The 14541-nt window shown below is 45.5% G+C and overlaps 1 protein-coding gene across 1 annotated transcript; it reads left to right on the forward strand.

The window, feature by feature from the left end:
• The first annotated feature begins 1330 nt into the window (after nucleotides 1-1330).
• LOC146251783 (rho-related GTP-binding protein RhoA-D-like) lies at nucleotides 1331-14011 on the forward strand. Its single transcript, XM_084680533.1, has 5 exons — nucleotides 1331-1489; nucleotides 9426-9581; nucleotides 10871-10991; nucleotides 11794-11924; nucleotides 12078-14011. Exons 2-5 carry the CDS (start codon nucleotides 9426-9428, stop codon nucleotides 12249-12251), a joined length of 582 nt encoding a protein of 193 aa, XP_084536659.1. The 5' UTR covers nucleotides 1331-1489; the 3' UTR covers nucleotides 12252-14011.
• The last annotated feature ends 530 nt before the right edge of the window (nucleotides 14012-14541 follow it).

Consider the following 14541-nt stretch of genomic DNA (forward strand, 5'->3'; position numbering starts at 1 on the left):
GGTAATGGATTAGCATTAGATGGAATGGCTTGGTGCAGTTTGGAAATTATGAAATGGCATGGTATTAATGTAGTCCTGATGATGGCCAACATGAGCTAATATATTTATACTTGCAGTGTTCTTTTCTTGAGGGTTATGTGCGTTCTGTCCTGTACTAAGTAAACTAGTGACATTGTTGAGAGAATTTCATTTTGCAAATGGTTAGGTTTAGAAAAAGCTCAAATCCCTGCAGTGTGATTTCCTGTGTTAGGTAAAGCAGTGGGGTGGGATAAAAGTCCATGGCCTTACACAACTATGTATTACATTTACATGTATTCATTTAGTAGACGCTTTTATCCAAAGCGACTTACAAGAGAGAGCTTTACAAAAGTGCATAGGTCACTGATCATAACACCGAGATATCCCCAAACATTGCGGGTAGCCAAACATGAAGCATACATTGTGAAAAAAACAAAAATGGGAAAGAACTATAAGAGCATGTAGTTAAACAAGTTACAATTAAACAACAAACAAACAAAAAAGTGCATGAGTGTACCTCTAGAAAAGCAAACAACAGTAAAAATATTTCACAGTGAGTACAATAATTTTAAATCAGTTACAGCTAACCAACAAGAGCAACAAGTCTCTAAGTAAGAGTGATTGTGATCCTGGAGGAAACTAACGTCATGTCCAGCAAATTATTCCTAGGTACCATTGTATTCCCGGAACAAGGGCGTATTGAACCTTTTCTTGAAGGTGGGGAGACAGTCAGTGTCTCTGATGGAGGTGGGGAGTTGATTCCACCACTGGGGGTCCCGGCAGGAGAAGAGCTCTTGTGTTGGGACCGGGTGGTATTGAGCGGGGGGGCCACCAGACGGTTGTCAGAAAAAGACCGTATAATAATGTATAATAATATTGGTGTCTCATCCGTATCCACTGACAACACTTGGAATAATAAACACCCCTACACTAGAACAACACTAAGCCTATCTCACAACAACTAGTGTGTTGGTTAATTGAGCAAGGGAGCACAATTGTGAGTTATTTTGGTTTGAAGTGGTAGGATAACAGTATGTGTGTTGTACATCTCTCTCTCCCCCTCGCTCTCTCCCCCGCTCTCCGCCTCGCTCTCTCCCCCGCTCTCTCTCTCTCTCTCTCTCTCTCTCTCTCTCTCTCTCTCTCTCTCTCTCTTTCTCTCTCCCTCTCTCCCACAGACACACGCACACACACCTCCCCTCCCCACCCAACCACCTTATATCAATGATGTCATTATTTTCTAACCGTAGAGGGGAGGGGACTTCAACCCTCTAACGGCCGTCTCCTCTGTAACCAATAGCAATGGGACGCAAGAATCTCAAATGCTGGCAGTAGACAAATGGGTGGGTCTTATGTGTGTCAGTTTCGTTCCTTGCCAATCTACACCCTGATTAATACACTGCAACAAGGGAAGGGCAACAACGAAAAGAAAAGAAACGGAGTATTTAAAATTTGAAGGCAGACGAGGGGAGAGGTAAATATAATTTGCTCAAGTGTTTTTCAAGTGAATTAGGTTTCATTACATTTAACGTCAAATATGAGACAGCTTTAAGAATCGGTAAAGTGAGTTGTGAGCTCGGATAGAAAAATAGGTGGCGGCTGCTTGAACGCATGTTTATCCAAGGGATCAACAGATTGACAGTCCCCACTCGCAACATGTATTTCGAAGTTATTCCCAATTAGTTCTTACATTTGTAGCTATCAGGTTTTGTAATTTTAGAGAGGTTATCTCGCGGGCACACTTAAGTGTCTCGACTCGTACAAAATAGGCTACTAGTTCACCGTTCATATTTTGAGAAACCGTCGATTACAGCTCCGCATTATTGCCAGAAATAACCATCTGTGTGAATGCACATTGTTATGACTAACTTAAATGATTAAAACTGGACATTATCGTACTGTCCAGTTTACTTTGGTTGTACTGGATAATTATGCGGCCCACTCAAGCCTACATCCTGAAAAGTTTCTCGTTTCGGTTTTGTGGGAAACCTGTTTGGCTAGTAAGGTAATTGTGGTATGTTGTAGGCGTTTCGAGGAACAAATATACATTTATAAATCAAACATTTCCAAACCAGGCACTTACTTTAACTAACCATTTACCTTATTTGACCATAAGTTGCTTATATCGCCGCAAACTGACGTATCTTACAAACAGTTCCCGGTCCCGGGGACATTCCTCTCCCCGAGTCACCGCTCGACACCACACCCTTCGGCTTCGGCAGCCGTGTTTCTGAACGTCCATGGCATGGTCGCAGTCCTCCCTTGCCAGCAAGATTTGTTGCTGGAACCAGCTCCGTCGTCTATTTGGCAAATAGCCTAACGTACATGCTTGCACCACACATGTACAAATTGTCCCAGCGACAAGACTACTACAACCCAAACGAAACCCCAATGAATAGTGCAGACATGAAAGCGTATTTACTGCGATTTAGGCTACAATGACCAACGAGGTTTGTTTTAAGTTTTTATAGGCTACTGTAGTTTCTATGTATCAAGTTGGGAGGTTGAGAATGATGTCATTGTAGTAGAACAGCTGATTGCTGACCAAGCAATTCACATTTGTCGTTGTCCACCAAGCAATTCACACGTTAACATTAGGCTACCTCACACGCCCACACACATTCACTGGATGTAAAGGCTTTAATCATAATTAGCACTACAGCATAAAAGACTAACCAACATACACAATGTACTGTACTGTCTCATTTAGTAGTGCATGATACACACAGTCCCATCTCTACTCAGATTATTTGATGCCTTTGTTTGTCTTGACCATCATGAATAGTAGGCTAGCCTATGCAATATGTCCCCTAAAAATGGTTTCCTCTTTTCTACAGTTGCTTTAGTTGTTGAGGTTGTATGAGATGGTTGAGTTGCTCAATGGGTCAGTGTGAAAACATGAGAGGATATCTGGTCCATCCACAGACTGCCCCACCCTAGACCCAGACTTATACCCTGGGGTGCCATCACTGTGCTGACCTGTTAAAGAATATTGTCTGAGTGCAGAAGCACTTTGCTAGATCTTAGAGCTGTCTACATCTATCTAGGTCGTTAGATTCTGTCTGTGTTGTCTTTGAACAGAAAGTGGATTTGTGTTGGTTTGGGAGGTCACAATCAAGTTTCCAAAGCAACCGCTATGTTTAGAAAGCAACCATTCAATGTTTGGTCTGTGATCTAGGGTGGCTTCTTCCTCGTTTGTTCTCCTTATCTTCCTTCCTTGCCCTCGGCCCTTGTCTTCTCCTGCAAAACGTCCGGCTATACTTCCTGCTACAGTCACGTGTTTTGCACTGGGTAGGTGTGTGTCCCTACAACGTACGTGTCAAGCTGTTGTCCCTGTGTTTGCTGGCAATGATGTGTGTGTGTGTGTGTGTGTGTGTGTGTGTGATGTTGGGTGGGGGGGAGAGGCTAGCGCCCTAGGATACGGAACATTAGCTCCCTGATGGTGACATCACACTGCAACACAGGAAACAGGAAAGAGACAGGGACAGAATGAGAGCGCCGATGAGGAGTAGCAGTCCTGGTCGTGGTGAAGGAGACACTTTTGTTCTATCTTTTTTGACAAATGAACTGCATAGTAAAACTAGGCCATTTCTCCCACTGAGGGAGCAAGGGAAGGGCAAGAGACTGTGTCTCTGTGTGCATGTGTGTACTGGAGGAATAGGGTGTCTTTCTGGAGAGATCATTGCTTCACCCAGATCCTTATTAGCCCCTTTCCCAGTAGAACATCATGACAAATTCATCCATTATTTATTTAATGTCATGGAATATGAATCAAAGCAAAGACCATTTATGTGCGTTGTTTCTCATCAACAGAAACTGATGTCATGTCTCCCTTCAACCCCTTTCACACTTTCAGTCATATCCGTCTCGCTATTGCAGTCTATCACTCTCTCTTTTTCTCTGTCTGTTGGTTCTGTCTTCTTTTTTTTTTTCCATCGCGAGAGTTTGAGGGCAAATGAATGGATACATCTCAGTTATGTTTTTTTTCCCCTTCAGTCACCAGCGCCGAGCTGTGCAGTGCCATACATTGGGCTGGGAAAGAGTCTCTATGGCTCTGTCCTATTTCAGTCCTCTCGCGCTCTCCGCCAGCCCAATGGCCTTTCATCTGGCATCCCACTCAAACCCTACATCCTGCACAGTGCCGTCCAGAGCCCTGTCACACCGACGGCACCGTGGGCCTTGTTCTGTTACCACCTGTTCCATGTCCACCAGGTGCTCGATTGTGGCTGTACCTGTCCAACCACAAACTAGGGCACCGTCCCGTCCTGTGTCGATGACGTCGTGATGATGGTCTGCTGAGTGCTGGAGAGATAAGATCATGATGAAGACACGAGGACGTGAGGCACTCGCCCGTCATTGATCCAATCAAGTGACAGTTGAGTTGGCACCTCAGGCTCAGAGAAAGGAAAATAAGAGGTGTGTGCGCACACACTAAGCATTGAGTCACCCATGGATAGGCTGAATGAAATATGCTCCCTGATGTCGTTCCAGGCATTTTCCAAATCTGCATCTTTGCGTGGGCACACTGGGCAGCATAGTGCATTCATGCTGAAATCTGCTGGGCACACTACAGCTGGGCAGAAAGTGGAGGAATAAGGAGTTTCAGAGTGGGGATGACAGATTACAGTGGAGGGGGGTGGGTGGTGTGTGTTTGGGGGGTGGGTGGTGTGTGTTTGGGGGGTGGGGGGGGGTGTTTGAGGGGGGTGAGAGTTGGGTGAGACATTCCTCTTAACTTGTTGCCATGATAAGGCTAAAACTCACCAACCCGACAGTTGCCAACAACAAGGAGGGCTTTAGGACCCTCCTTGAAAATAGCTCCATGTCTGATGTTGCGAGTGAGTGGGAGCCAAGACTAGGCCTATACCTGGGTGATTCAGAAGGCAAATCCTATGATGGTCATTGACATATTTTGAATCTATCAGTGAAGGTGCGACCAGCACACAACACACCAGACCTTCTTTAACAACACACCGCTCTAACATTTCTTTGCTATTTTAAACATCAACATTTTTATCAGAGAAGAGGTCAACTGTTCTTGTGACCAAAATTGTTTGTTGTTCTTGTGACAATCACTGTCAGCATGCTGGCTTGTGTTGCTGCAGTGGAAACTGTGTTCCCAGCAGTTTCTCAAGTCCAAGCTTGTCCAGTCTGAGAACAGTATTGCCTCATCTGTTCCACACAACAACCAAGTTGATTTAAATATAGTTCTTGTCACAGTTCCAGTTCATGCCCTTGACAGAGTACCGCACAGCCCAGGCTAATTTATTGATTTGTATTGCAATGTTGAGGTTGTGTTGTTTGTAACTTTGTAAACACTGTGACAGCCTGGATAAATGATTCTCTTAAACTCAATCTCTAGTTCGGATGGGGCCAGCTCACGTCATAATACACAACCCTTAACATTGTCATGTTTGCCCAAACCGTGATACCATACAATACTCCTCTGTATGAGAATTCTTGTACCTTTTATTAGAACTCCTAGAGTTCAAGTATTTGTCAGGGAATCTTGTTTAGGGTGGACAGACAGATCTGCCCTCAAGAAAAGGTTCAGAACTTATCTTGGGGTCAAATTAGAGATGTTGAGATGCGAATATCCCAGAGAAAAAGGGTGTACCAGATACAATTTGGGAAGAACTCCGGGTGCATAGTTTCTCACATCATTGTATCAGTAATTAATGTAGCGTCACGACAGATTATTTAGATTGATGTGATATACTCTAATTATTAGTAGAGGCCGTATGTCTTTTTATCTAGTTTGATTCCTGAAAGTGTTTCTCGCGCTCTCATTTCTGCTGTTAGAGGCCCGTTGTCAAGTCTGGGAGGCAGGCAGGGGAGTCACATGATCATGGAGGAGGAAGACCTACACTTTCGGCACCAAATTGCTTCAAATTAAAAGTGTCGAAAATTCAAAAGACTGACAATTTGATAAGATACATCAATTTAATAAACATGCCATGCTGCTATAAAGTAGGCTACACTAGAGAAACAAATAGTGAAGGACGTTTTTTGTTGATTTATTAATTGCTGTGTGCTTCAGAACCAAAGACATGTATAATTTTGTAGCATATTGAATTGCAGTAGAGGTGAATCATGCCGTAGTGCATTAGTTGCTTCAAATGTAGGCAATTTTTTTTTATGTTTCGGACCGTTGGCAATGCATTGAGATCTGTCTCCTATTGCGTCAGAAATATGCAGCCTACATCTCGAGGTAATAGGTCTACTGATCTACTATAGTGAGAATGGCAAAAGGGACTTGGGGACTGGAGCTGAAAACCCCCCTTTCACTCGTCAAATGTTTACTGTGTAGTTGAAAAGAAAAGGAGGAAGGATATGTATTTTAAGTCATGTGGACTAGGGGTCGCAGTTAGATGGGTCTTACAGTCCACACCTGCTGAGTCACACAGGAAGAAGGGGGGGAGAGAGAGAGAGAGAGAGTGTGTGTGCTCACCAATGAGAACTTCCTCTCCTCACACTTTGTCCGAATCACAAGATTTTTTAAATGGCGCTAGCTTGCCAAAGAGTAGGCCAACTTCTTTCTCGTTCTCTCTCTCTCTCTCTCTCTTGTTCTCATTCTCTCTTGTTCTCGTTCTCTCTCTCTCTCTCTTCCACACACACACACAGATACAGGCCACCCCCCATGAGTCAGATCATGTGACTCATGTGAGACAGCTACAGAATTTGTATGTTGGCCAACCCCAGACACTGCGCCCAGTCATAGTTCACACCACATATTACTCTGCATTGTTCTGCCACTGACTGTTCTTACACTGGAACCACTCTTTCTATGACAGTGTTACCACAAACTCAAGAGTCTTGATTTTTGAAATTGACACACATCCCAATTTGTTCAGCACGGTAACCTAAAATGCGCTCTAATAGGATAGGGCGGCCATACTTTAACTCGCACCTTTTATAAGGAGGGATAGGCAGCTCTTATCTGGACACATTATTTGTCAATGTATTGTACAGTGGTGCAGACACCATTTTGATATTTTTTGACTGTAAAATTGTTTGAAGCTTGCTTTCAAGACTATTGGGAACTAGGTGTAGGATACACATTCCTAATTACCCCCAACGTTCTTCAGTCCTCGGGACACACCCCCTCATACATCATTAGGTCATAAATGACATATAGCGAGATCATTAAATATTAAAAATCAGCCCAGCAGCTGATAATTGATGCTCCAGTCAGTTTTGTTACTGAAGGAGATACATCATGGTGCCAAGGGTTTTTTCATGTTGAACTAGAAGTTTGATTGAAATCAGTTAGCCTGGCTGCTACTTGGTTCAGCACAGCCCCAGGGCACTTTGACTAGCTTGCAGCGTTTAGCCCCTGCTCATCCATCATGCTACACTAACAGTCTACTGACAACATCCCTATTAATAGTAATCATGTTGTTGGTTCCAGCTAACTCCAAGTTGAAGACAAAATGGAAGCACTCACTGCACCTCACATGGAGGATCCACAATGACATCTAAGGACATTGCCCTCAATGTTGTGTCTTTTGTTCAATCTTGCTACAAAATCATCAAGGATGTGTGTCATTATCAGCATAGATAAACAAGCCCTTCGATGGTCGAATCAGTTGAATCTCCTGCTGTGGCCAATGTGAAGGTTTTAAACAGTCCGATTTGGGTTTAATGGAGACAATCCAAACAAGGAGAAATGCTTGGACAGGTAATGTGTCCTGCTGTTTCCATGGGAATAAACCCTGATCTACTCAAGTTCAGAAATCTAACAAGCCCCCAAAATGCTATTTAAACTTGTCTATTGAGAGAAACTGGTTTGCACTGTGCTCCTTTTGCCATCCAAGCTGGTTCTAGATGACATAGGCCTGCATGTCAAATTCAAGCTAATAAAGCTAGTAGAGGGCTACAAGCAAGAAGGGTCAAGAATAGAGAAGGAAAAGCCACAGAAAGATAAAAGGAACATGGTCGGCCGTTCTCAGACGCCCCTGCTGGCCTTGGCGTCCGGACAGGAAGTGGGCCGTGTTCCACAGGGCAGGGTCCAGAGGGCCGAGCTGTACTGCATCCTGTCACCTCCCACATGCTGTGGAGAACCGCGCCATTCACACACCAACGGGCTGCACTTGCCTCGCTCTTCGACCCCCCCCCCCCACTCACCACCCACTCACCCTGGGATCTGCACTTGTTTCTGTATTTGCGAATACTGTATAGAGACACTTCTCTCCAACACAAAATAATGTGTTGGCAAGAAAATAGCCTGTGTGTGTCAATGTTGGCTTTATAATGTGTGTGTGCTGCTGGGCGTCCCCTGCAGCATACAGTGACAGTATGATGTATGGAGCTGTACAGCAGGCTGCTATCACACAAAACAGGTGGCTCTCTCCAGAGACAATTCAACAACAGTGGCCTGATTTACTGTGTGTGCGTGTGGGGTGCATGTGTGCGTTTCCCTGCCTAAGAATACCTCTCACTCTTGTGGCTGGAGAATGAGGCTTCAAGGCTGGGACCTTCAATGGAAGGTCATCAGAGGACGGGCACACACCGACACACAGGGGGACCAGAGAGACATTGAAGCTCGCTCTTCACTGACCTTCTCCTGGGCGAGCAGCAGGGAGGGCTTAAAGGTTGTCTGACCAAAGCATTCCCAATCAACCGCCGCGCTTTCACCTGTAGACATGCGGAATAATGAATATGTCAAGACTCAACGCGCGCGCATGCGTGCGCGCGTGCGCGCGTGTGTGTGTGTGTGTGTGTGTGTGTGGTCGCCATAGTGGATCTGAAGAGGCTGAGTCCTGGAAGCCATCCAGACGCTTGTCTCATCACCTACTCGCCTTCTCTCTATTATTGTCAGCTAGTGGGAGTTAACCATCGATCTGTACGTGTGTTTCACTGCACCAAGTCCAAAATGAATCAGTATGAAAGGCATAAACTAGGCCCTCTAGCTGTGGTTGGTAACATTGGATTCTAGGTCGGTGTGTGTGTGGGAGGCAAAGCGGTGTGTTCAGACTTCCTGTGAGGCTGCTCGGCCCATCTACACCTGCAGATTAGGAGCAGAGGTCTTCTGTCTCTTACTCACTCCATGCCCATATCTGACTAGTGTGCTACATGCTTGTCACTGGTTAGCCAGGTTCACTGATACTGCGAGGTTAGAGGAAGAACAGACAAGTTGTTCTACAACTTTTCTGTGTCTATTTCCATGCCGCCCTCCCGCTTACCTCCAGTGTGGAACAGCAACTGTCTCACCAAACTCTGAGTTATGATGTCTTGAGGGCAGGATGCTGGGGATGAGCCCATGCCCTCGGTATCAACGTGTCTCCAGGTGGTCATTCTGAGAGAGATTGGAAATGGATGTTAAAATACATGATCCACGCCACCTCGCAGCCTGACCAAGCGCACACAGTTGTCAGTATTAAAAAGCTGTGCCTCTGGACCCTGTGTTTCAGATGGCTGCTATCCGTAAGAAGCTGGTGATCGTGGGGGACGGAGCGTGCGGGAAGACCTGCCTGCTCATCGTCTTCAGTAAAGACCAGTTCCCCGAGGTCTACGTGCCCACTGTGTTCGAGAACTACATCGCCGACATCGAGGTGGACGGCAAACAGGTAGGTCCTGACCCTCTCTCTCTGCTCTCTGTGTCTCTCTCTGTCTTCTTCTCCATTGACAGCTCAGATCTGTGGTGTTTTTTCAGAGGACAAAATGGCTTAAGTACACCCATAACTGTGAGAACATGGCAAGCGTTGCACTGAGGAACTGACTGCAATGAGAGAGGGGAGGTGGGAGGGAGGGGAGGGGGGACCACAGGTCTCATGAGGGAACAACAGGAAATGGATCCCTCCACTTACTTCCTGTATGGGGTTGGAACAAGTCCCCCCTCCCCATCATGACTAATGCCTCATTTCCTGTATACCCATCTAGAAGGTCTCCAATCAGCTCACTCCCCTGTTGTTTAAACCCTTACAAGTCAACTCAGTCTGTACACAAAGTACAAAACCATTATGAGGCAACATGGGTCAAAAATACGATCTGGGTTTGATCTTGCCTTGTGCTACATGACTGCAAAATATACCAGAACATAACAGCAAATATTTGATCGTTTTTTGGAGGAACTCAAACACGCATTCACACAACCCAAAAGGTTTTTTGTGTTGTAGTGGAGCATGTTGGTTCATCAAATAAATAAATGGAGCACAGTGGAGGACGTTTATGGGAAGGTTGTGTGATGTGTGATGACGGATGAGAATAAACTCTCTGATGTCAACACTGCACTGTTGACTGGACCAGTGTAAACCGAGCCTCAGGCCAAGTACATGGAGAAGCAGGAGGGGACCATGGCACCTGCACTTGCTCCTCAGAGACACCTTGTGGTCACACAAGGCCAGGGCATCTAGCAGGTCTCTGTCCCTCTAGGACACCTGAACTGAATCAATGTTTTTCTCATCTGAAATGTGTTTCTTCACAATGGTTTCAAGTGGGTGTCGGAACAGTATTTATGAATTTCAGTAACATTTGTGGTCGTTGGTTTGAAGTGGACTAGTGAGCTAATATGCCTGGTCTAAATTCTAAAGTATAAACAACATCCATAAGTCTGCTGTGGTCTGGATTTCTGTGTGTGTGTGTAACACCACTTGAAGATATTGTATTTATATAAAGCAGGCCAGCCCAGCCCCAGTGTGATTAACAGCCAGCAGACAGCCCAGTGTAGACCTGACACTAGCCCTGGGGAGTCGGGACTAGACACTCGCTAGAGAAGACAGGAGCTTTCTTCCGACCCCCCACCCCCCTTTCTTTTCCTGCTCTATTTCCCAACTCGATGGTTTCCAGCCCTTTCTGTCTGTTTTTCTACCTGCCAGTAGTAAGTGTTCCTTCCTGTGGGGCTGTCTCTGTGTGGCAGGTGGAGTTGGCCCTCTGGGACACAGCAGGTCAGGAGGACTATGACAGACTGAGGCCCCTGTCCTACCCAGATACGGATGTCATCCTCATGTGCTTCTCTATAGACAGCCCCGACAGCTTAGGTAAGACTGGGATGCACACACACACACGCAAGGACATCTGCACTATAATTGGGACACACTGACATGTCATTCTCTGAGTACTTGGTGAGTGGGGTTTTGTCTTTGATAGAAGTTATACCACTCTTTTGTATTTCTGTCATGTCTTTCTTATTTAAGTGGAGGAGTCATTTTAAGATCAGCACCATATTTTTCCCTGTGAACAAATACGGACAATTTTTCCTCTCGAGTAAATGTGATTGGTTTAGTCCCAGAATATGGGCCGGGTACATTCTGGAACCCTTAACAAGAGAGACGAAGACAGTTCCAGGAAACCGCGAAAGAACATGTATTTTTTGGACAGCTGTGTTCGTTCTTGGGTCATAATAAGTCATTGTCAAACCAGCAAAGACTTCATTACTTGTTCCCCGGGCTCAAAACGACTGTGCCAACTGGCAAATGCGGTTGGCATTCATCCTGTCATATCTCCAATCGGCATCTCTCCATCTTTGGAAAATCAAATGTCTGACTTGGGTCCAATAAGATGTGACAGACCAACGTTGTTCCTCTTGTGGTTTCAGGATCTGTCTTGACCGGGGGAACTTTCCCAACGGGCCTTTTAAGGAAACATTAGATCATTTCCCAGACTCTGACGTTGTCTAGTCTTAAACCAGATAGCCCCATTCAGGATGGCTTCTCCATTGACCAGCATGTTTTCTATCTGGTCCAGGTTAAGCTGGGATCTGGGGGGGTATCTGGATCACGGTGTAGTGAAGGATTGTATGGACTCAGTATGGTCTGTCTGTGTCTCTCCTCCGCCCGGCAGAGAACATTCCGGAGAAATGGACCCCGGAGGTGAAGCACTTCTGTCCCAACGTCCCCATCATCTTGGTGGGCAACAAGAAGGACCTGAGGAACGACGAGCACACACGCAGGGAACTGGCCAAGATGAAACAGGTACGCTTGTGCGTGAGCCTGGGTGTGGATCTTGGTAACGTTTGTGTCTCATGTGGGTGGTGGTGGTGTGTTTGGGTATGTGTGTCTATCTCTTCTGCTAGTGTGTGTTGCTGTAGTAACCATGGTTTTTTTTGTCCATGTGGACCTCCCCAGGAGCCAGTGAAGCCTGAGGAGGGGCGGGACATGGCCAACCGCATCAGTGCCTTCGGCTACCTGGAGTGCTCCGCCAAGACCAAGGACGGCGTGCGGGAGGTGTTTGAAATGGCCACCAGGGCGGCGCTGCAGGTCCGCAAACGCAAAAAGAGGGGCGGCTGCCTGCTGCTGTGAGAGGTGGCGTCTTCGCTCCACCCCATCAGCCAATCAGCGACTGACAGCAGAGCCCCGTCCGCCCGGCAACCTTGGAGAAAACCTTTACCCAACCGACGGCTTTGTCCTCGGACTGTATTTACCCGTACACACGCGTGCGCCACAGGCGAAGATGAAAGACTCCTGTTAAAAGCAAAACAAATCAGCCTTCTTTCTTTGTGTTTGTCTTCCCCTTTGTTTTCCTGTTCTCCCTCACACACACACTCACGTTGTTTTTCTTCTTCCTCATTCATGTGTTTCTCACCAGCATATCAGCCTGTCTGTATGAGGGAGGGGGGGGGGGGCATGACTATATATGTATGAATGAATGGATGTATGTATTTATGTGCCTATACTCTACATATATATCACTGCCATCCCACTCTGCCTCCATCTCCTGACTCCAGTATTGTTTACAGAGAGAAGGACCAAGTAGCTTCCAGCCCATCCCACAGCATACTCCAACCACAACTCTTGTTGACTCTTAAAGTTTCTGTTCCAGGAGGGAGGAACTGCTTTCCAGGCAGAAATGTTTCCTGTTCATTTGTATTTTTTAGCCTTTGTCAACAGCCCCGCTGCGATTTATGTCTTATTTAAAAACCCCACCCCTCCACATATACATATATTGATATTTCAGTCCATGCTGATTCGGCACATTTGAAAAGCACTGTCCTCTAATGTATTTCCCGGCTCAGTGAATCTAGTTGAACACTGAACAACAGACACTACACTAATGCTTCAGCCTCACTGAATACCACTCTCTCACTGTGACAAACATACACTGCCACATGAACAGCAAGGCTTGTTTGCTTGGGGAGAGTTTGAGGAATGCACCTCACTCTTTCTCTCCCTCTCCCTCGTTCATGGTGAGAGAGTATGCTGGCACCAGCAAGACACTGGACTATTGTCAGTAACACAATGGTTCCAGTCACACACACACAAGCAGACTAGATTCTGGCCAAAAAACACCAAGATCTGTCCTACCCTCTCTCTCTCCTATAAAGAAACAGTTCCGCCCAGAAACAGTTCTTGGTCTTCCAATATCAGATAGTCCAATTAAACATAGCATCCTAATGGACTTTAACACCAATCAATATCTGCCAAGTTGATTGGCATTGATGGACACAAAAAAACCTCAGTGTGCCAACTTCATCATGGTTATTATTACTGATCCAATGGCTTTGCAGGAGAAGCCTTAAAAGTAATTATCCATTTATTATACCCACACCTGCCAATCAATCATATAGAACATATGCCATCTTGAGTAATGATTGGATGAGGACAACAGATTGTATAAACCAATGAGAGGGTGTCAAGTGGTCGGTGTAAGTGAATTCTGATGAATCCATCCAAGTCGCCACTAACCTAAGTCACAGAGTGAAATGATTCGCCTCATGTCTTTTCCATCCGTCGCACTGATCTATACATGTTGAGGAAGAAATGAGAAGGGAGCCTGGTATGACTTTGTGCTCTCCCCAGGGCACACGCTTCACCTGCTGAGGAATGAGAAAAGCAGGGGGATGAAGGGACACCATACAGTCTACTACAGTCACTGCCTTTGTTCCACAGCTACTTTCAAATCTTTGACCGTTTACCGTGTCAGATGTTCTGCAGGTGTGGAGAGAATGCTGATGGTGATGACTATTACACTTTACAAACAGGACTGGGGTGGTAGGGATTGTCTGAAGGAGATCATGTTAATAAAATATTTTTGAAATGGTATAATCCAACACAATACTAAACCCCTTTGAGTTGAATTATTAAACACTTTATAATAACGTACAGCACCGACACATCAAACCATTTAATATACATAATTCCTATCTACCTAGAATGTTTTTGAGTGTATTCCTATTGAGTTACATGGTAGTTTACGTAATCTTAGTGTAAAGTTAACTACCATCCTGCTACTAAATGGCACTAATGGTTGTGGATGACAAACACTAAAGTCCTTGATGCAAGTTAATAACGCCACTGAAGTTTGTATAAATCTATGCTTAAACAGTATTTGATAAGAGTGAGGAGACACAGCTGGTGCAGACTGTTGTGAAAGGATCATCCATGCCTCACAGCTGTTTCCTGACCTTCAGGGTATAATAAATGCAGTAAGTGTTCATCTCTCACGCTGAGGACACCTAATGGCCAGTATCATTGTCTGACTGATTCTCTCTTTCACATTGCTCTTAGCAGAACAAGCCCTGTCATTCCCCATCTCCGAGGAGGTACCTTCAAATATTCCTTCTGTTATATCTATCTTGTATTTAGCAACACA

The sequence above is a fragment of the Hypomesus nipponensis genome, chromosome 18 (assembly GCF_054491055.1).
Source record: "Hypomesus nipponensis isolate SF chromosome 18, ASM5449105v1, whole genome shotgun sequence".
Lineage (NCBI taxonomy): Eukaryota > Metazoa > Chordata > Actinopteri > Osmeriformes > Osmeridae > Hypomesus > Hypomesus nipponensis.